Below are 25,157 nucleotides of genomic sequence, written 5' to 3'. Positions count from 1 at the left end.
CTTATTGCTTTCTAGTCTACTACAATCTTTCTTTCTTTATTCACACTCACAAATCTTCTTACGAAAACCTTTTCTCTAAACCCGTTTTCTAAAACCGTTTTCCCTAAAACGGGGGTGGAGGTTGCAAGAGGCACTCGGTGTGCCATCGGTAGTCCGTAACCGAGTTGGCTGGCTTGTTCGTGAGCAGGAACAAGTGCCGCACAATCGCTAAGAGAAGCTTCCGAAAGAGCGATTGTGACACTCTGCATGTCTTCATTTGAGGAATTCTACCTTGGGCCATATGTGTCACAAGTAGTCATATTAGATAATTGTGCTCTTAATTCACTTACCTCTTTGAAGTTCGAAGGGTCTAAGTCTGTGGCTCGTGTACCAAAATTTTGGGAATTCTCTGCCATGGTGGAGGTTAATTGACTAGCCTTCGATGGGGTTTTATCAACTGGAGCTCCCCCCGATTGCCGCATCGATTGTACTCCATTCTAAACCAAGTAAAACAAAATAAAATTATTGATAGGTTATTGAACTGAGATTTGGTGATGGAGGAAGCTTGCACATAGTTACTTGTAGCGCTTCCAATACTCAAATAAGGTTCTCCAAATTCTTGCCTTATCCCGTAGATTTCTTGTCGTATATTATGGGCTTTTTACGTTGGAAAGAACTTTTCTAGGAACTTCTTCTTGAGAGCATTGCATGAAGGGAACTGAATTCCAGCGGAAATATATAATCACTTTCTTTGATTCTTGAAATAATTAAAATGAAAAATAATTAAGAAAAGGGTTAAGCAACATACTTTTACCGATCCACAATTGCAGCAAAATCTCCTCTTGAAATTGGTTGTCTCTTTCTTGAATTCTTCCGATTCTATGAAATCTTCCTTGTTATGACTCTGGTAAGATCCGACTTGTGGGAACCGCTTCTTGAAAGAATAGAGGGAATAGGGAAGAATAATTTTCTTAGAACATTTCTAAAATTGGGATAATTTTTAGAGGGAGAGTTTTAAAGTAATCGTAGAGATTATTCATATTCTAGAAAGTGTGTTATGTGAAGGCTCCTGAGGGTCCTATTTATAAAACTCTATGTGTTACTCTTAATCCTATTAGGATAACCCTTCTGCAAAGATTTTAAAATAAATATTTAATAATATCAAATATTAATAAATATCTACTCAAATAATATCTCATATTAAATAGTTTAAAATATCTAAATCATATTTAAATATTTATCTCCTATAGAATCTTTAATTTGAATCCCATCCAAATTAAATAACTAATTATTTGAATCCAATTCAAATTAATCAATTAATTCTTTCTCCAATTGTTTATTTTAAATTTGATTTAAATTAAATAACTTAACTATATGGATCTCATCCAAATAATTAATTATTTGAATCATATTCAAATAAATCAATTCTCCCATTATCTTTTCAATTTGAATCTTTTTCAAATTAAATAACTTATTTATTTATATGGATGTCATCCAAATAAATAATTAATTATTTGAATCATATTCAAATATTCATATTATAAATTATAATTTGAATCTTATTCAAATAAAATTTATAATAAATTATGTAATTAATTGTATCAAATACAATTAATATTTTTCTTCATAAATTTGAACATTTCAATTTTTTTCAACGTAGTTGATCCTTATTGATCTGTGGTGAGCTAGTAAGGGGACCTTATGAATCGATAGATTATAAGCTCTAATTGTTGGGGTTGATGCCCTAAATCTCGTGGGTCGTGTAGTTTGCAATTGTAATATACAAACATTTTATTTATTTAATAAAATATGAGATATTTTTACACTTAGTAACATTAACCCACAAAACTAATTAACTAACATCCAAAGTTATCTTCTGTAGCAAAACATGTATACAAAGACATACAGATGGATCATGTTTAAGTGATAACCTAAATGGTTTGTAGTAGATGGATAAGGCTGGGTACCTTATCCTTGTGACACTACGAATATGACCTATTTTGTGGATCTTATAATTGTTGTAAAGTGCTACAAATGATCTGATCCTGATCATTTATATAAGAACATATGAGTGGGGGTGTTCTATACAAAGGGATTTGTATAAGACCGGACCACGAAATAAATGTCTCATTATATAATGCCGTTAATAATAGAGACCTACATTTCACTAGGATGACCATAGGTGACATGACCTGAATCCTGAGTGAATTGAGAACTCCTACCTATGAAGGCGGTCCTTTGATTTGTATGGGTGAGAGTGCCAGATCGTTGACTCAATAAGTCTACCATTTTGGGGATTCGTCTGATTAGGGAGTTGGGTGTTGGGGATGATGCCCTAAAGTCTCGTGTCCTATAGTTTGTAAACACAATTTTGTACGAACACTTGTGATGTATAATATATGATATTTTCTTCACTATTTATCTTTGAACATTGGATGTTTTATTTGCTTTACCACAAACCAATAAACCTAAAATCTCTGGTTATCTTTATGTAACTTAAGCATGTATGTGGTGACATACAAGTGGATCATGTTTTAAGTAATAACTAAAATGGTTTGTAGTATATGGATATATGAGGGAACCTTATCCTGGTAACGCTACGGATGCGGCCCGCTTTGTGGAATAGTTACAAGTGTTGTAACTTGCTAAAGATGGCCTAATCCTGATCATTTATGTGGGGACGTGTGAGAGGGGGCGTCCTATACAAAGAGTTTGTATAAGATCTGACCACGAAGTGTTAACGTCTCGTTATATAACGTCGTTCATGACAAAGACTTTACTTCACTAGGATGACCATAGGTAACATGACCTCAATCTTGAGTGAGTTGAGAACTCCTGCCATTGAGGGAGATCCTTTGATTGACATGGTGCGAGTGGCCAGGCCACCGACTCAAACCTACCACTTTGGGGATTCGTCTGGTTTGGAAGCTGGGAACTCAGCTACACAAGATGGAACTCACTCATTCCTTGAAGCAGGGGTAAGTAGATAGATTGCACCCTTAAGGGCTGATCCTGGGGCTTGAACGATGTAGCGCCACACACTTTCTCTTGGCCCGAGTGGTGTTCACACATAGTTAGACTATGTTGTATTGTTCATTAGAGGAATCAATGGTACTTAAGGAGTGAGATGTAATGACAGGGACAAAATGGTAAATTGGCCCAACTGTACTTACAAGCATCTGTGAAGGGTCATTGTACTCATAATTGATTATATCAGTTTGAGAATTAGTATTCAAGCCATAGGTCTATAAGGTCCCTTTGGTAGCTCAATGGATTCAAGTTGATAATCAGTTTTTGGGTCAGTTTGAAATATTCAAATTGACAAGAGGGTGTTCGATTATATATGATATGATTGAATTGGTTAATTATATATGATATTATTAACTTTATGTATGAGATGCATTAATTGGAGGCAGATGGATATAAATATGATTTATATCTAGAGGAGGCGAAAACATTATGGTTGATATGTGATATTAAACTATAGGTTAATGAATATAATATGATTATATTTATTATTATTAATTGGACAATTATGGGATAATTGGCCGCTGTTTTCGTCATAACCGTGTGTTAGTGGGAAGTTCCAATCAGTTTTCCTAACTGAAAAATAAAATGAAAATTGTTTTCATTTTGCAAGGGATCACGATATTTTCTCACGAAGTGTATGTTGCCTATCGCTTAGTAAATTGAGAGACTATACAGTAACCGGAACTTACTACTCGATCGCTTACACGCACGCACCATCTTCTAAACGATTGCCTACGTTTCTCTAAACGATCATCTAGCGTCGAATATTTACTAAACGATCATATAGATGGTCGTTGCCTTTTTTCCTACACGATCCTATACTTCACCTAAACTATCAAGCATTTTGTCTAATAGTCGCTGCCTTCTCCCACTTGCTTGATCGTTGTATACGATCTTCATATCCTCTTCCCCTCTGCCAAATCCCAATAGAGCCCACTCTTTGGATTCTCTCCCTAAGAACACTGAGGGTTCCAAGTGGTAGTGTCGTCCCATTTGCTTCTGTTCGTGTGAAGACCGTTCGTGGTAGACGACCGGGTGTTGGTGAATGATAGCTTGACGTTCCAATGAGAGCGAGAGCACCTGTTCCCTTGGAGAGAGCGAGATTTGCTGAGGAGAAAAATTCTTCAGCTGGTAAGTTTTTCTGTTCTTTTGTTATTTAATCTTAAAGCATGCCGGTAATTTACAATATGATGCATATCTGTTTGTTTGAATGTAAATGTGGTAATTCTGTCACAATGTCTTTGAAAAGATCCGCTTCCGCTTAGAGGTACTCTTGTATAAGAGTTTCTTCATTGGGAATACAGCTACATAAGACGGAATTCACTCATTCCCTGATATCAGTATAAGTAGATAAATTGCTTCTTTAAAGGTTGATTCTGAGGCTTGAACAATGTGGCGCCACACCCTCTCTTGGCCCGAGAGGGGTTTGGTCATAGTTGAACTATGACTTATTGTTCATTAGAGGAATCAGTGTACTTAAGGAGTTAGATGTAACTACAGACAAAACGGTAATTTTGGCTCAGTTATACTTACGAGCAATTTGTGAAGGGTCATTGCACCATTGCTGGTTATAACCAAAGGACAAAAAAATATATCTGTAGTGCGAAGAGTGCACTGGTGGCCTTTAGTGGAGTGATCGACAGTTAATGATTGTTGAATAATATAATCAAAGAAATTTAATTAATTATTCAAGTACCATTGGAGTTTCAATCTGCAGGTCCATAAGGTCTTTTGTATAGCTCAAAGAGATTATTTTGAGAATTAATTTTGGATTAATTTGAATTGTTCAAAATTAATTGAGGAGATTAATTATATGCGATATAATTAATTATAAATTAATTTTTATATATGATATAATTAATTTAATGTATTTGATACATTATAATATAAAGTTTATTTGAGAGGAAATAAATATTTGAATATAATTCAAATGTTAATTATGTGAATTGGATTCATAAAATTAAATTTAGTATAAATGAGATTTATATTAAATACCACACATTAATGAGAGAATTAAAACTATAAGTTATATTGTATTTGATACAATATAAAACTATCGGTTATGTGTTATATATGATACAATATATAGTTATATATATACATACATACATACATACATACATACATACATATATAATATTTATTTATTTAAATTAAAATTATTTTTAATCTAATTTTAATTTTAAAATTAAAGAGAGGGAAATAACTTTCATCCCATTAATTCTCTTTTGATCTATTGTGAGGAGTGGGGCAGTTATGGGGCAATCTTCTTTATGGAGGACTTGTTACAGATGCACAAAGTGTGTTGCTTTTTGGTGATCTCTCTATAATCTTTCCCACAAACCTCTCTTCTCCTCTCAATCTCTCTCTATTCTGAAATCTTAGAGCCCACACAATTCCTGAGGATTCTCTACCCAAAAGAGAATACAGAGGGCTCTGTTTGGTGGTGTCTTCTTTGAGTATTTCGTAATTATGATTGTTTGTGATCGTTTTTGGAGAGGAGATCTTGTGAAGAAGATTCTAGTTCTTCAAGAGTAAGTCTTTCCTAAACCCTAATTTATTTTCCCCTTCTCTTGCACATTGTAAAGTTTTTGTAATTTGTAAAATTATGTTCTGTAAAATTTATTTTGTGAAAATTAAAATTAGGAACGATCCCCACTTCCGTAATGGAACTTCACTGTTCTTTCACCAATGATCCAAGATTAATGAATTAATCTCTTTAATTAAATCAACATTCATTCATTAACTACAGGGCAAACCACTATAGACCCATAGTTAAACTCTTATGCATTGTAGGACAAGTTGTGTCTATAGATATAATCAATATAAGCAAGTCAATCCTTTATGAGTATTTGTTCATAATTACAGCTGGGCTATGTTTGCTTTACTCCTGTAATTACCTATTTTTCTTAATTATTACTAATTCCTCTAATGAAAAATTTCTTTTGATCTAACCATAAACTAACCATCTTTTTCTTAATTATTACTATGTCCTGTAATTATCTCATCAATTAATGAATTTAAAAAGAGAGATTAAATATTTCGTGGTCCGGTCTTATACAAACTCTTTATATAGGATGCCTCCACTCACATGTCTCCACATGAACGGTTTGGATCAAACCATCTGTAACTATTACAAAGTGAGTCGTATCTATAGTGTAACTAGGATAAGGCACCAAATCTTATCCATATACTAGACCTTTTTGGGTTATCTCTTGAACATGATCCACTTTGTATGTCAACTACGTACTATTCAAGACTACATATGATAATCTTGAATTTTTCTGGTTGATGGATAAATTAAAATTGCGTAAGTAATAATTAAATCAATAAACTAATTAATTACGAGACTTTAAGGCACAAACCCCAACATTCCACGTAGTTATTGAGCCGAGCAGAAGATAGTATAGCCAATCCTTGGCACCATCCTTCAAGGAGAAAGAGAAGGCCTTTAGATTCAGTTGCTCATTCGTCACATCATGCGGTCTCATCTCACTACATACCATATGAAAGTCTTTGATGTGCATGTGGGGATCCTCTCCGGGGCTTCTGTTCAAAATTGGCAATAGGGGAATAAGTTATGGTTTGAGCTCGAATGGGATGGTTGTCTCCAGATAGACTATACATAGTGGTTGTTGAACCATATTCGGTTCCGCTAGCTCTCTTAAAGTTCTTTCTCTTTGTTCGAGGTTCAAAAGTAACAGAAATGTTGTCGCACACACTCATTTAATCAAACAAAGAAATAAAATCACCGATCCTATACTTATACCCACAAACGCAGTAAAGCAGTTAGAACGAGGTCGAATTCACACGGAAACTAATGACTAGCCAGTAATTAGAGAATTCCATGTGATTGGGGTTTGATTGGATTTGTGGAAATAATGACTAAAAATTAACATGTAACGTAAAGAAACAAAATTGAGGACGCAAAAAAAGTTGGATTAAATCAATAAAAAAGCCTTGGAATTAGTATATATGTTTAATATTTGTGTCATTAGACACCAATTAGTTGTACAAAATCTGTTAACCCCCCAACCTATTAGAAAATCTAACAACCCAATTAGCCAAATTCGATATTAAACCAAATTAGCCCTAATTCAATTTACAACTTTTCTTTCTTAACGAAATGCAAGTTAAAACCAAGTTGAATTACGACAGGGTTCAATTGTTGAGACATATTACAAGCCGAATAGCCATATCTTACATGATTAATTAGGAAAGATTAAATCAGTGCATTCATGAGTTTGAACAGAAAAAGTATAGACTTTACACATGCGATCCTAATTTGCGCAATTAAATCAATCAATTTTTGCATAAGCTATGACGATTTTGCAAACAAGAATTGCAATGAACCAATTTGTTAGATCAATTCAGAAAAATTATATTAAAATTAAATTAAATCATCCCAAAGAATTCACAACAACTAAATTAAATAGAAATCCTTCAATAATTTAAACATATAACTAATCCCAAGAAAAATTTACCTAGCCTTGCATAAGCATATTGAAAAATCAATCAAAGATGTAGAAAGGCAGTTGAATATGATGAAACTTGGCTAGCAATTCGACTAATAGTCTTCCAAAAATGTCATCAAGCTCTAATTTTATTCGCACCTCGACTGAACCCGCACAACGTTGAGGAAGCGTTGCAACGGGGCTTTAATGCTTGGTGACCATTTCGTTGAAGTGCAACGTCGCAACATTAAGGAGGATCATCCGTTGAGGTTCGTAGCGTTGCAACGTGACCATTCTGCCTTTCAGCGTTTGGGTGGTGCATTAGGGTGTCGCCATGACGGTGGCGTCGTCTATCTTTGGAGCATTGCGATGCTCGGAGTAGCATTGCGACGCTACTCTGCTTACTGTCTTCAAGCGTTAAGTAAGCATTACACTTAGGCAATTTAGGAGCGTTGCGACGCTGAAATAGGGTACTTTGGTCTCTTTTTTTTGACATTTCTGCTCAGTTTGGTGCATCAGATTCCAAATTTTCCATTCTTTTGACACGATCTTTCATCTCTGCAGCGTACTTGCTTCACTGGATAAATTCTCCTACAAAATAAAACAAACAAAACACAAAAATCATCCAAAATAGAAGAACTAAGGACATAAAATTAGCTCTTTTTGCGAGCTAGCACTCTTTCTTCATCCATGTTGACTACTCGCTCCTGTTCCTCCTCTTCTTCTTGGTTTTGAACCTTTTGTTGCTCTTCTTTCAAATTCTCTTTTACCTCCTCAATTGTTTCTATCCCCTTCTCCTTCAAAGCCGTCATTTTCTCGATCGATGTTTACAAAAAAGTCAAGCATAGAAATCCTAGAGGAGCATGTCATACAACAAAGGAATTAAATCACACACAGTCTCTTTTCTTTCTTTTTTTTTTTAGAAATTCAAAAATTGACTAACTAGTTGCCTTAGTTCCCCAACAACGACGCCAATTTGATCGAGCTAAAAGTGTGATGTCGCCTTTATACATCTAGGACCAAATAAATTTGTTTACTCCATTCTTACTCCTATTACTACCAAAGAGTAGCAATAGTGGCAAGTCCGTGATTATCCATAAGGAACCAATATCTAGTTAGAAAAATTAATGAATTCCATGGTATCAGAAGGCGGGGGGAGGGTTGTTTCATTGTAAAAGAAATGAATAATCATGCAAGGAATAGAAATCTGGAAGAAATTACAGAGTAAAAAAATTTAATAAGAGTTTATCAATGAAAGGTACTTGGGAATTAGCATAGTCAATTAAAATTCTATCATCTGATTAAAAAGATATGCAATTTCATAAATCCCATTACCTTTATAGTTAGTCAAGAACAATATTTATGTTAACCCTAAATTAATCAAAAGAACTTCTTTCTCAGCGATTTTCATACTTGATCCTAATTCGCATCAAGAACTTGGGTTCTGTGTTGTGATAAAATATAAGTCAAAAAGCCAAGATGTATGATTTGATTTATTGGATGAATCAAATTAGGTCAAACAAGCAAGAATTTTAGAAAAAAGGTCTTAGTTCAAGCAAGAATTCCTAACTTTTACAACCTATTTTACAATTATGCTCGGTGTCACGTAAAATTTGTTAGCAAGAGTTCAATGAAGATGAGTCGTCAATTCATTCTTACTAAAATCTATTCAAAATAAACACAGAGTTTTGACCAAGAATTCATGAATATTGCATAAAGAATATAGAAAAATCCTTGAGAATTGAAATTAACTGGCTATTCCCATGTAAAAAGCTTATCTTAGCCTAAAGACATCTTGAATCTTCAAGAAATTTTTGAGAAATTACAAACAAAATTGAAAAGAATGCAAGAATAAAGAAAGAATTTCAAAACAATGAAGTGAATTTTGAAGAAATGATGGAATTTGCTCTTAAAATTTTCTTTTCTTTTATTTTTTTCTGCTATAGAAATCGTGTCTAGCATAACAATGTTGGCTTTTTTAATCGAAGCATAAAGCATATGGTCGTCACGCTGGGGTTATGCTCATGGAGTTGAGGTACACACATGTACTTCTGTCAAAATCCGTAGGGTAACGATCCTGCTTCCAGTGTAATTACGCTACCCTATTTCAATGACTACTGCCTTTAAGCATAATGCAAGAGCCTTGAGGCAGGGCAGTGACGTGTTGATGATGCACTAAAAGGGAGTACTACTCTGCCTTCTAGCATAACTCAAAGTTGCTGATGATGTTGGTGTTATGTTTTATGCACTAAAACTCCTAGATAATGAATGTAATTAAATGAATGTAATTAAATGATCGTCATTAATGAATAGTTATTAATCTTTTTATCAATAAGTGTTGTTAACGTTTTATTTAATTTTGTCTTATTAACCTTAAAATCCAATAAACTAACATCCTAGCTTGTCATATGAGTCTTAAACTGTATGTAGAGACATATAGAGATCAATGTTCAAGATACAGCCTAAAGGGTCTATAGTATAGGGATAAGGTTGGGTATCTTATCATGGTAATACTATGGTTACGACCCACTTTGTATTTGATACAAACGCAGTGATCCAACACATTTGTGTATGAGACATGTGAGTGGGGGTATCCTGTGCAATGAGTTACATAAGACCAGACCGTGAAATAGTAAACACTAGATGTAACTCCGTTGATTAGTTAGGTTTCTATTTCAATAGGATGACCTAGGCAACTTAGTCTTACTCTTGAGTATATTATAAACTCCTATTCATGAGAAATTGTCTTTTGATTTGTATGGGTGAGAGTGGCCAGTTTGCCGACTTAATATACCTACCATTTTGGGGATAAGACCGAGTGAATAGTTGGAAATATAATTATATAAGATGAATTTCTGTCATACCCCCTCCCAGATTATCCTTCTTAATCCAGAAGTGAATGTGACGATAGTAGTTACCAACCCTTTTGTGGCACTTACTGTCTAACTAACATCCTTAACCTGCTTAAATCTCTGGAATACATATATAACATTCACCAAACTAAGGAAACTTTAAAAATAACCTCAGAACACCAGGGATCAACAACATAATTACATCATATTATCACATACAGAGTTCAGCGGTCCCAATATACTTTACTAGTCCCTAATATGAGCAACACATATGTACAGACATTTACGGAATGAAGACCTAAAACTTCTCTACAGACTTTGGACTTTTAACTGGAGTCCTTGAGTGGCAGAGCAGGATGACAGCTAACCTCTGGGGAGATAACCACTACCTGGGAAAAGAAAAACATTTGAAAGAATGAGCTACTCGCCCAGTGAGTGACTTAATAAAAAAATAAATCTCATGCTTAAACTGAAAGCTTGAAAACATAATATTGGAACTAAAACATGCCAAACAAACGTGTACATAAAAAACCATTGTATCCGAAAACATAGCTAAACTAATTCCCGGTTGAGAGAGAACCCTCGTGGTTCAATTTCAACGTCGGACATCATGTTCAAGAGAGAACCCTTTTGTTCAATCTCTCAAACATAAGCCTGGCCTCGGGTGAGAACCCTTTTGTTCAACACCTTTTAGCCAATGCTAGGAAAGAACCCTCGTGGTTCAATCTCATCGTCGGATATCATGTTTAAGAGAGAACCCTTTTGTTCGATCTCTCAAACATAAGCCTAGGTTGGGGTGAGAATCCTTTTGTTCAACACCTTTCAGCCAATGCTAGGAAAGAACCCTTGTGGTTCAATTCTACTAAACTGATTAACTGTCATACGTGCACGTACAGCAAACTGGATCCTGATGTCAAGGATCATAACTAAGACAGGGTGCCACTGCTTATCACTGAACTGAGTGAATTATTCTGATACATTCTCTATATACTTCAACATCAGAATCATAACATAACTTAAACTAGGTAGTACAGGTCGGATACCTTCTCCTTGTACTTCAGTATTGAGCTGAAAAATACCTGATAGGAAAACATTTCATAAAACATACTTACTGAAAGCTTGATCTCATAAATCATAGTTTTCATAAGAATATCATTTGCTAACGCATGCTCAACAACATTAAGAGCATATATGCTTTAAAACATAATACAAATACTTGTAACTTAAACATGTCATTGAATCTTCTTTTGAAAACTACCATGGTTCAACCATTATACCAAAGCATATTTTATAAACTTTGTAACTAGCATGCGTTTATAAACTTTGGAGAAATGTGTTGCTTGGAACTTCTTATAAAATAACCATCATAAAAGTAACTGTCAATAAAGCATGGATTATTAAAATATTTATAAATCATTTATAGTCACTCATAGCTTGTTGGGGCTCTTAAACAGTTTATGTGCCTCTCCTAACTCTTCTTGGCCTGAAAGGACATAATCCCCGGTTAGATTCCTTAGAATTCTCAACAAAATGCTTCAGGTAGCTCACTTACTAATGAAACTTTCACCAACAAAACATCATTACTAGTAAGATGATCATTATGAGCGAGATCATTCTCATGAGCGAGATTTACCACTTCTGGTGAGATTTGTGACTTTTCCAGTAAGATTTGTGAATTCTAGCGAGATTCAGCGCAAAACCATCAAGATTTTCATCCTTAGCAAGATCCACCTCTTCCTTAACTCACTCTCGCTCTCGTTCATTTTCTTATCTCGCTCTCGCTCTCGCTCATTTTCTTATCTTGCTCTCGCTTTCGCTCACAATGGTGAGTTGCCTACTTAATCTTCCCAAGCAGCTGCCTGCTTATGCACCAGTTCCCTGTTTCAACTTCAAAAATTCATAACTCAAAATCCAGGACTCTTTTTAAGAAATTTCCTTCTACAAACTTGTTTAGAATTTATTAACTTTCTTACTTTAAAAATATCAGCCGAAAATTTCTTGTAGTTTGGCCTGGAGCTTCCAATATTCACTCTGGGCTTTGATTAATCCGAGAATCTACCATTTCTTCAAATTCTTCACTTTTTGATATTCTTCATGTGAGATCTTTCTCCGGAAAAACAACCTAAAAAACTAGATCCTCCCAGCTTTCAAAGGCACCGATCTAACTTAATTTGCTAAAATCATTTTCCAAAACCGAGCTTCTGAATTTCCTCTCCCTTTTATATTTCCTTCTGCCTCCCCTGTTCAATGGTCAAACCGGCACCTTATCAAGCACTTAGTGCTTCTGGCCAATTCTCATTAGTGAGTTTCTTCAATTAATTTATTTTTCCTTCTCTTCCTTCATAACCCTCATTAGGCCTTCGCCTCAAAGCATAACTTCAGCGTACAACGAGTTTCAACGCCTTGCGCACATCGCATACTCCATTGTTTAGCGCCCAGCGCCTATCGTCTAGCGCCCAACGCCTATCGTCTAGCATTTATCGTGCAACTCATGGTCTAGCACTGATGTCGATCGTATAGTGTCGCTTACGCTATTATCCAATGCGTAGCGCCATCATTTAGCGCGATCCTTTGCATTGTCTAGCGCATTGTTTAGCTTCGTGCAATTACTACACGATCGCCTATCGTATCGCTTAGCTCTCCGCACATTTACTAGACGATCGCCCAATGCTCACCTACACGACCGCCTACCCCATCGTATAGTGTCGTTCCCTTACTAGACGATCGCATACCCAATCGTATAGCGTCGCTCATTTGTTACACGATCGTCCAACGCCTTTGCTTGCACACACTTGAGGCTGCCGCAAGTCTTATCAATGTATCATGCCTTTCAACCCATGCGTTCATCCTTAGTACCAACGCATAGTTTATCCTTGCCTTCAACACTTAACCTCTACAAGCCTTTGTTGCTACACACGCAACCCCATGCGTCCACACTTCTCCATCAATACATGTCTATACTTGGCTTCCATACTTAGCAAATTTTCGCTTGTTATATTATCTAAAACTCACCCTTGACTATGTATTTCTAACACTTAGAAATTTTCTTCCTCCATCGGCCTACCTTCTTTACCTCCTTTCATAATTTTACTTAACATGTATGTTACTCACTTGTGTAGGAAATGGAGTACGGGGTTAACAATTTCACTCCTTCCTGACTTTAGGGTAAGTAGATGAGTGTTCCCTTAACTGTTGTTTCCAAGATTTGAACAAAGGGCTTTACCCTCTCATTGGCACGAGAGGGGTTTTTGTTTAATGGTTGGATCATAAACAGGTTTTTCATTAGAGGAGTACTGATACTTAAGGATGTAGAGGAAACCCAAGGATAAAATGGTAATTTGACTCAGCTGGTGTTACGAACACTCGTGAACGACTAACGTTCTGTTATTGGTCTATATCTGTGAACACACAAACATATCTATAGTGAGAAGAATGCAGTTGTGGGTTACCCACAGTCAACAAATATTGATTACTTTGGTTAATGAGTTTAGCCAATTAATCTCACATCGTGAGAGCTTCTGATCTGCAGGTTCATTAGGTCCCCTTCCTAGCTTGTAAAGGGGTAATTTGTCATTAAATTGAAATTGAAATATTCAAATTTAGAATTGAGAATTTTTTAATGTATGTTCATACATTTTAATATAAAGTTTAATTTTAGACTTTATTATAATTTTGGATATGATTTAAAATTAATAAATGAGAGAACGAAATATTTGAAAGGAGTTCAAATATTAATTTAATATGAATAAGATTCATATTGAAAATTATAAGTTAAAAATAATGTGCATTGGATGCGCATTAAAACTATAGGTTAAATGAGAGAAATTATTTAAATATGATTTAAATGATCATTTAAATAAATAGAATTTAATTAAAATTTATTTAGTTAAAATTAAACAAATTAACTCTCCATTTTAGGGAAGTTACGAGAAAACATGAGATCAATCCCACGTTTTTCTCTCTCTCCTTCTCTCACCTTCTCTCTAACAAAAGAGTATTGTTTTGTAGAAGGAGGAGAAGGCTCTCAAGCTCTCTCTGTGTGTTTTCTTCTTCTTGAGAAAAGAAAGAAAAATAATTTTTTGATATTCCCAAATCCCAAAAGAGAGAATTGCACACATAGCCTTAATTCCCTACAAGAATAGTGAGGTTTCCAAGTGGTGATGCCCAATCCCAATTCAACAGTACAAAATTTGCAAGGTAGGGTTTCTTCCCCTGTATAATTAGTCTTTTGGGAATTGCATGCTTAATGGATATTACATTTTATTTCAATGCAAAATTGTTTTGATTTTAAATGTCAATTTGGAAAAACAAAATGGTTCGGTGTTTTGGCTTCCGTGCTTTAGTGTTTTCATCCCTTCAATTGGTATCGGAGCCAAATCATATTATCAATTTGGCCATTTAATTTTTTTTTTGTATTGGTTTGGTGGGATTTATTGCATTATAAATGTTATGGTTTGCAATTGAAAGTTTTTTGCAATATATGGCCTTAGATTTACAATTTTGATATGATCAATGTAAAGACCTCTGTTGTTTTTAGGAATTATTGTTGTAAATCATTCTTTTGTAAGTCCGAGTAGAATTAGGGATTCTATTAATGAAGATCAAGACCATTTTGGCCAAAAATCACAATTCTGCTGACATTCTGCATCCCTGCATAATTCTGCAGAAAATTAGGGTTAGCAAAGCGGGTTCGGTTCGACTGCAGTTCAGTTGGTGGTCCGGTTGGGTTGGGTTGGCTTGATTCGTAGGTTGGTGATTCAATTCAAGCTGGCTCAGGTTGGTCTGGTCTGGTTCTAGAGCAGCTAAAGAAATTTTATGATAAAATTAGTAAATTAGTATAATTTACTATTTTATTTTATCATAGGGGTCAAAATTGCATGTTCATTTGCTATTTAAATGCTCTGTGGATGTCATTTAAATAAATCTCACCTTAGGTTAAGTATGTTCATGCATTATTTGTATATTATAAGTGTTATAATATATGGTATCAAATGTATGATTTATAATTTCAATATTTATTTAATGTATGTGATAAGTTAATTATGAAATTGGAGAAACATGCTACATGACATTAATTAGAAAATATAGTTAGTTATATTTATTAATGTATATGAATATGTTTAGTTGATTTTCATATTATTATATAAGTGTTATATTTAATTGAAAATCAATATGCATTGAGCATGACACATCCATAACTTAATATAATGGTTCTATTAAAGTCATGAAATGTATGTAATATGATTTAATTTTTTAATTAGAATATGATTGTTGATTAATTAAAATCACAATGAGCATGTTATATGACTAATCATTAAAAATTTTAATAGTTATAAAAATTAATAATTAGCAACCATTAACCTATAATAAAATGTTGCATGTACACATAGGATCTTAGGAAAAATATTTAAATTTTAAATTGTTTAAAATTAATTAGACCTAAGATTAGAATAATTACTTAGTTTTTCTTTAAATAGTTTTAAAATTGACTAAGTAGGACAAATAGTATTAAGGTTATAAGGAGACTCAACTGATGCAGTTCTGTCTAGACTGGAGGTATTTAAGTTGATGGTTTACGTAACATCTTCTAACTAGAAACTAGATCGAAACCTGAGTTGAATTAACCGAGGTCATATTAGCATGCAATGTCACTAGGTAAATTATATGATTTAATACACCTAGAACTGTATTATAAAAATCTTATTATAAGAGTTATAATAGGCATAGACTTAGATAAATTCATTACCCGGAATTTAGCTAAGTATAACAAAATCCTAAAAGAATTAGAACATTTTAATGGGAGAAACATGGTATATAAGATATATATTTTTTATGCTTTCACGTCCCTAAGAGTTCACACTGTGAGATCCATGCTCGGTTTCGTGTCGTCCTCAACGCGGTCTTCCATTGGAAGTGTTTTCATGGGTCAATATCTCAAGGTCATTGGGGTTCGGGCCTTAAATCTCGTAGGGTTCTATACTTTGTAATTGTATTGTACAAACATCTTATTTATCTAATAAATTATGGGATGTTTTATTTGACATTTAGATGCATTAATACAAACCAATAAACTAACATCCAAGGTTATCTTGTAGCTTAAATATGTATGTAGAGACATACGAGTGCATCATGTTTAAGTGATAACCTAAATGGTCTGTAGTAGATGGATAAGGCTGGATACATTATCCTGGTGATACTACGAGTATGATCTGCTTTGTAGATGTTACAATTGTTGTAAAGTGCTACAAATGATCTGATTTTGATCATTCATGTGGAGATATATGAGTGTGAATATTTTATACAAAGAAGTTTGTATAAGATCGGACCATGAAATGTTTAGTCTCATTATATAACGCCCTTCATAATATAGACTTACGAGCAATTTTTGAAGGGTCATCGTACTATTGATTGGTTATATCCAATGGATACAGAAATATATCTATAGTGCGAAAAGTACAGCTAATGGTCTTTGGTAGAATGCTTATTAGTTAACAGATGGTGAATATTTTAATTTAAGAGTTTAATTAATTATTCACGTATCGTTGGAGTTTCAAGCTACAGGTCTATGATGTACCCTCTGTAGCTCAATGGGAATTAATGAGAATTAATTTTTGGATTTATTTGAATTGTTCAAATTGATTGAGGGAAATTCTATGAATTTGATTCATATAATTAATTTTAATATAAATGTGATTTATATTAAATACCATTGGTGAGTGAATAAAAACTATAGGTTATATTGTATATGATGCACTATTAAGTTATAGGTTATATGTTATATATGATATAACATATGGTTATATATATATATAATGATTTTAATTAAAAATTAAAATTGATATATTTTAATTTTATGTTTTAAAATTTGATGCGAGGGAAAAAACTTCATTTCCCTATTCTCTCTCAACACACAACGTGTGAGTGGTGGAGTGGTTGTGACTTTGGGGATTAGGTTTCTTTTTCCCATTCTGGCTTTTCACAAAGACCAACACATGGAAACGTTATGAGTTTTCCCTATCTTCTCCTCCTCTCTATATAAAATTCCCCCTCTTCCAAAATAGTCAGAGCCCGCGCCTCCTGGATTCTCATCTATGAAATATAGTGGAATTCTCGTGGTGGTGTTCTATTCGGTTCGAGGGATTCTTCTTGAAGAACAGTCTTCAAAGGTAAGGGTTTCTGAAACTCATTTTTTTCTATTTTGTATTTTTTTCCAAGCATGTTGTATTTTGTATTAGATGCATAATTTCTATTGTTTGCTATAAAATTCTTTAATTCTGTAAATTTTGGGTTTGGGTCCGATCCCGTTTTCCGCTCAAGGACCTTCAATGGTTCCTTCAATTGGTATAAGAGCAGGATTCTTGGCCCAAATTTTTCCAAAATTTCTGAATCAGTTTTACAGTTTGTAGTGGGATTTAGCATTCTGAATATTCATATGCTGATTGTGATGAATGTTGGTATTAAAATTACTGGATGTTTTGGGATTGGCTCTTTTCTTTACTGCTCTCTTTTTACAAAATTGGTTTGTAAGAGTCCATGTTTTGGGGTAATTAATTACTATCGAGTCTGTACATTTAAGTTCTTGAGTCATTAGTGGGTTTTTCGATGCTGATTTGGAGGAAACAAGACCAAATTTGGTGGAAAAACGATAGAGAACGTGACTGTATAATAGAGACTGTATTGCAGCGTTGCAACATTGCGATGAAGAAAATGTTGTGTTCTTTCCACAGCGCAACATTACAACACTCCGAGATGGAAAGAACAAACTGATTCTTGTCCGGTTCAGTTCGTGACTCGCTTGGTTCGCTTGTGGTTCGATCAGTTCAGGCGGTTCGGATCCAGTTCGAATGCTGAATGGTTCGGTTCGAGTGGTTCAAGGCCCGTCTCGTTGGTTTGAACTATTTGATTATTTATTTATGTAAAAAATAATTTTTTTATTGATTAAATTAATATAAGTTTATATTAATTTAATTAATTGTTTAAGTGTCCAATATCGGTCCAATATTTTTTTTAATTAATTATGCATTTGATGTATGATTTTTATTTAAATATATATGTCATATTGTATGTCATATAGTATGAAATCTCACCATAGGTTATGTTTCACTAGCATCACTTATATTTTAATTGTTATAATATATGTTTAGATGCATGATTTAATTTTATAGCATGCTCATGCATCATATAGTATAAATGTTATAATATATGCATGATGCATTAATAACATATGCATGCATTATTTATATTATAAGAGCGATAATATATAGTATGAATGTATGTTTGAAGTATGTTATTAATAATTTCATTACTTTAGTATATAATTATTATGCATGTTAGTAATGAAATGAAATTGCATGAAACATGTCACCACTTTAGGGTAATTTATAATTATTATAATATTACCTAAGTATGCTTTAATTGCAATGTATGGTTTTAATTATTTCATTTCTTATAATTGTTATAACAAAATGAAATAAGAATTAAAATCAATAAATCAAAATTGCATGCAAACCTTAGGTTAAATTCATTTTTTAAAATAGTTTTAAAATTTGAATCACATAGACCTAAGATCATAATTCTAATGAGATTGGAAATTTACTTTAATCTTTTAATTGGTTTAATAGGATTAAATTGGTTTTTAATTAAAAGATTAATATTGAAACAAGTGTATCTATAAGGGACCTTTTGTCTAAGGCTAATTCTTTCTAGGTTAGGGTATTTAAGTTGACGGAGATATAACACCTCTATCTGGAAACTTACTTGGAAAGGTGAATTAGATAGATTTGTTACAAGCATGGAATTATCAGTTAACGTTTGTTAAAGTGTTAAATGAACTTTAATAAAAAAATTTGTTTGACTATCCAAAGCAAATGTTGTTTTTGGACAAATTAAATAATTACTAGTTAAAATCAGAAGCCGGGTTTTTCTAAGTTAATTAACCTTAGATAAAACGCTCAGTGGGAAGAAAATGGGGTATATGATACTTCATTTTATCCTTTTCACGTTTCTTCCTAAAAGTTCATAACATGAGATCTATATTCGGCCTCGAGGCACCTTGAGTGTCTTCCAATGGATGGTGTTTGTATAGATCAATATTAAGGTGAATAAAGAGAGTTTTTATAATAAGTGGGAGCGGGATATATGACAATACATCCCTTGGTCTCTCTCATTAGTCTGAAGTAAAGTCTTTTGCATGGCCTCGTGGCACCATGAATGTCCTTCTACGGATGGCATTTTTATGTGATGCTTTATTCAAACTCCAGAAATGGATAAGTGTTGCTTTAGTTTTTGCCCCAATCGGTTTCCTACGGTTAGCTCATTGCAGCGGTACTCTAGAATCTAAAATGAAGGGTTACACTTACAAGAAATGTTATGCAAGTTTAACAATTTTTAGACCGAACGATGGTGATTGATAGTTACAGTAACAAGGAGTTGTTCTATTTATTGATTGAGATTGTCTCATTTCAATGAAGGGGCACTTGATCACCCTATGGTGGCTTTTGTCCTGTCTCACTAGAGTATCATTGCATACTAGATGTCACTTAGGGTATATAAGATTATTTTGCTAAAATTGTTTGCTTTTTCTAAGTGGTTTAATGAAAATATACTAATATAAATAATTTGTATGATTTCAGCAAATTTCTTCATAATGACTTTCGCGACTCTAAATTTACTCGTCGCCGATAAACTAACGAGTGATAATTACACAACATGGAAAAACACAATCAACATTATTCTAATCATCGATGATTTTCGATTTGTCCTAATAGAGGACCGTCCTCTCATTCCACTTCAAATGCTGCTCGAAATGTCCAAGAAGCATACGAGCGATGGACACATGCAAACGAGAATACCCAAGCATACATCTTCGCAAGCCTTTCTGAAGTCTTGGCTAAGAAACATAAGCCCATTCTCACAGCCCGTGAGATCATGGAATTCCTGAAGGGAATGTTTGGACAACCATCCGCAAAGCTCAGGCACGATGCTTTCAAATTCATCTTCAATGCCCGTATGCAAAAAAGGGCATCTATTAAAGAAAATTTTCTAAAAATGATGATTCAGTTCAACTTGGCGGAGATGAATGAACCCGTCATTGATGAAGCCAATTAGGTTAGCTTCATCTTGAAAATTTTACCTGAAAGTTTCCTACAGTTTCGTAGTAATGTTGTTATGAACAAGATTGACTACAACCTAACCACCTTACTCAACGAGCTACAGACTTTTAATTTCTTGATGAAAACCAAGGAATAGAAGGGTGATGCAAATGTTGCTTCATCCTCTAAGAATTTCTTTAGAGGTTTGACCTTTGGGACAAAATCTGTGCCTTTTTCTTCCGGCACCAAAAAGTGGAAGAAAAAGAAAGGTAGAAAAGAGAAAACTAACCTAACAGCTGCTGCCCAAAATGGCAAGAAGGCTAAGGTTGCAAAGGGAATTTGTTTCCATTGCAACTAGGAGAGACATTGGAAGAGGAATGCCCCAAATACTTGGGGGAAAAGAAGAAGGCCAAGTAAGGTAAATATGATTTGCTTGTTTTGGAAATTTGTTTAGTGGGGAATGATAATTCGACCTGGCTAATTGATTCGGGAGTCACTAACCATGTTTGTTCTTCACTTCAGAGAATTAGTTCTTGGCAGCAATTAGAAGCTGAAGAGATGATGATGCGGGTTGAAACTAGGCACGTCATCTCAGCTACAGGAGTGAGAGGACTACAACTTTGTTTACAGAAATTATATGTTATACTAGATAATGTATTTTTGGTTCCAAGTTTGAAAGGGAACCTTATTTCTGTAAAATATTTGTTAGAAAAAAGTTATACTATTTCTTTTAATGCAAATAAAGTGTGTACTTAATATGGTATATATATATATATATAGAGAGAGAGAGAGAGAGAGCCTTCGTTCATGCCATCGTTGAGATAACTTGAGTTTGCAAGTTACTAATGGTGTGTTAACATGGGCATAAGCAGCCTTGTTGCAAATCCAGTATTTCATACGAGGTATCCAATTTTTCGTTGTATATAAGTCTGTTTTCCCTTTCTTTTTTATTCATAGGGAGTGAAGGTGAATATATTATGAATATATAGAGCAGAAATATTCTCTCAATTTTCACTCCTTTCTTCATTTCCAATATTCGTAATCCTTCCCAATTAACTTCAAGTATTTAACATAATAGACTTCATAACTCAACTCAAGTTTTAAAAATGTACCTTTTTAGCCCAAGTTTTTAAACATAAATTTAAAAGATCTTTGTTTTTAAACATAAATTTAAAAGGTCCTTAAATAATTTTTATTATTATCTTAAATAATCATATGACATTTTAAATAGGAAAATGATTTTAAACAATTATCTCTTCTCTTTAAAGTTATTTTTCTAATCTTAAATATCATATAATTATTTTTAAATAATTTTAAAAAATTACTTCAAATACCTTTTAAACCTATTCTTAATAATTCATGATATAAAAAAAGTACATTTTGAAAATTCGAGGACAAAATGTAACTATTCTTAAAAATCCGAGAACTAAAATTCGAGGACTTCATGCTTTTTTTTCTTTGTTATGAAAATTTAATGTTATATGATATTGTATCTTTGCATTTCACATTAAACGAGTGAAGGTCCTGTGCAGTAGAGGGATTGGCTCAATTTTTATTTTCACAGAACAAAGAATTTTACCGTAATAATTATGCAATCAAACTAAAATTTATAGCATACAATAAAAAATTGAGAAAAGGATTAGAGAGGGAGACTTACCCTTGAAGAACCTTTTCTTCAAGTATTCTCTTATCCAAATTGGTCATGAACTGCAACGAACTCGTAACCCTAATAGCCACCACCAATTGGAGCCTTTTCTATTTTCTGGAATGAGAATCACAGGAATTTGTGGGCACTGTGATTTTTGGAGAGGGAAAGAGATGGAGAGGAAATTGAGAGGAGAGAGATCAACTTTTGGAATTTTCTCCAAAGAATCCCACTGTCCAGTTCTCTGTATCATTTCCTCTGTAAAAAGAAAACAACTCATAGAATTTCACGTAACCTCCCACTCATTACGTGAATTGAGAGAGATCAGAGGAAGAAAGTTATTTCCCTTCTATTTAATTCAAAATTAAAATTAAAATAAAAAATAAATTAATTTAACTTTAAATAAAACTATTATATATATATATCATAAAACATATAACCTATGGTTTAATATTGTATCACATACAATATAACCTATAGTTTTATTTCTCTCATCAATGATATTTAATATAAATCTCATTTATATTAAATTTAATTATATGAATCAAATTCATATAATTAACATTTGAATCATATTCAAATATTTATTTCTTCTCAAATAAACTTTATATTATAATGTATTAAATACATTATAGTAATTATATCATATATAATTAAACTAAATTAATTATATCACATAGAATTAATTCCCTCAATTAATATAAACAATTCAAATTAATCCAAAATCGATTCTCATTAAATCCTCGTTGAGCTACAGGGGAGACCTCATGGACCTGTAGATTGAAACTCCAATTGTACTTGAATAATTAATTAAACTCCTTTGATTAAATTATTCGACATCCATTAACTGTTGGATGCTTCACTAAAGACCGATAGCTGCATTTTTCACACTACTGATATATTTCTGTGTCCATTGGATATAACCAGTCAACAGTGTGATTTGCTTGTAAGCACAACTAGACTAAAATTATCGTTTTGCCCTTATAGTTACATCTACCACTGATCCCTCTAATGAACAACAAGTCATAGTCCAACTATGACCAAACCCCTTTAAGGCCAAGAGAGGGTGTGACGCCACATTGTTCAAGACCCGAAATCAGTCCTTAAGGAAGTAATTTATCTACTTACCCCGATGTCGGGGAAGGAATCCCCAAAATGATAGGCTTATTAAGTCGGCGATCTGACTACTCTCACCTATAAAAATCAAAGGACCACCTTCATAGGCTCACTCAAGATTTAGGTCAGGTCACCTATAGTCATCCTGGTGAAATGTAAGTCTCAATTATGAACAACGTTATATAATGAGACTAGTCATTTCATGGTTCAAACTTATACAAACTCCTTTGTATATCATACCCCCGCTCACATGTCTCAACATGAATGATTAGGATTAGATCATTTGTGGCACTTTACAACTATTGAAACATCTACAAAACGGGTCGTATTCGTAGTGCCACCAGGATAATATATTCAAACTTATTAATCTATTATAGACCATTTAGGTTATCACTTAAACATAATCCACCCGAGACATGTTTAAGTTACAGGTGATATAGTTTATTGGTTTAATAAAACATCTTATAATTTATTAAATAAATAAAATTTTTGTATAATACAATTACAAACTACAGAACCCTACGAGATTTAGAGCACAATCCCAAAAAAAATATGTATATATATTTTTTAGATTTTTAAAAATAGAAAATAAGAAATTAAAATTAAAACAATTGATATGTGAAACAAAAGAAAGTTATCATGATAGTAAACTAATGAAAAAAGTAAAAAATATTTAATCACCTATGGTAGAGCTTCTTTTTTACTTTTTATTATGGTTTTGAAATATGGTTTTTGGATATTCAATATTTTGCAATAAAATACTAATTTCTTTTTACCTGTTTATATGAGTTAATAAATCCATATTTTAACTCTCAATTTTAAATTTTCATGAATACCACTTTAAAAAAATAATTTTTATTTATTAGTCCCTGAACTTTAAATTAATTTTCTTGTTATTATGTTTTTTTAGTATAATTGTGGGGATAGAGATCGAACCCTTGACCTCTATGGAGGAAAATCGTGTCAATTACAATATTGTTTCAGTCTATGTGTTTTGAGGGGTGTTCAGTTTTAGTTTTTGTACTTTCAAATGTCTAGTTTTAGTCCTTATATTTTTTGTAAATATTAAATTTAGTCACTCAAAATTAATTTGGATCGAAGTTGGCTAAATAATTGTAATAATTTTCATACAAATATATATATATATGTGAACATATTTTCAAATTTATAGTGAAAATGTTAATAAATAAAAAAAGCAACCATAAACAACTAGGAGAAACTAAATTTAAGATTTATTGAAAGGACGAACACTAAAATTAGAGATTCAAAAGTACATGGATTAAAATTAAACAAATTTCGAACTAAACTTAAATATTCAATTCAAACATATAAATTGTCTTGACTAGCAAGTAATAAAACTTGAATTTAAATATAATACTTTTATAAGAATAACAACATAATAATAATTATTGTCTAAAAAAACATAATACTAATATTATAATAAATTTAAAAAGAGGCAAATTAGGGTGGGAGGGAAGAATGGGACAGGAGGAGGGAATGGATAGGGAATACATTCCCCATCTAACCTCGATAACTTGGGATCAAATTAACACATTGTCTAAACTTTAGGACTAAAAATATAATTTACCGGAAAAGCTTCAATATAGTCTCATTCATATTTTAACAATTTTCAGTTATATAAATGTTTATTATAGATTTAAATATTAGTTGCTGATAAACCTATATCACTATATGACATAGTAAAATAACTAAATATTATATGAGAAATTATGTAAAGAAAAAGTAAACAAATTATGTTTTTTTAGTATAATAACTATAGAAATAGATGATAAAACTTTTTAAAAAACTTTTGATAATTAAGAGAGAATGTCATGTCAATTATTGATGAGCTAAATTCATTTTCACGATAAAAATTTATGTCTCATCTTCTTAAAAATGTAAAGAATGAATTATTAAAATTTTTTCTCAATAATGCGATTTAATTTCACTCATTAAATATCAATGTAAATTATTTATGAACTGATGGAAA

The 25,157-nt window shown here is 32.8% G+C and overlaps 1 protein-coding gene across 1 annotated transcript in view; it reads left to right on the top strand.

The window, feature by feature from the left end:
* Positions 1 to 4,073: 4,073 nt before the first annotated feature.
* The window catches only part of LOC120067647 (heavy metal-associated isoprenylated plant protein 8-like), a 30,081-nt gene continuing 8,997 nt past the window's right edge, over positions 4,074 to 25,157 (top strand). The window contains exon 1 of the mRNA XM_039019188.1: positions 4,074 to 4,140. Within this exon, the coding sequence (XP_038875116.1) occupies positions 4,074 to 4,140 (67 nt within the window). The remainder of the gene's footprint in view (positions 4,141 to 25,157) is intronic.

This window comes from Benincasa hispida, chromosome 12 (assembly GCF_009727055.1).
Source record: "Benincasa hispida cultivar B227 chromosome 12, ASM972705v1, whole genome shotgun sequence".
In the NCBI taxonomy this organism is placed as follows: domain Eukaryota; kingdom Viridiplantae; phylum Streptophyta; class Magnoliopsida; order Cucurbitales; family Cucurbitaceae; genus Benincasa; species Benincasa hispida.
This window is presented reverse-complemented; position numbering and strand designations above follow the sequence as displayed.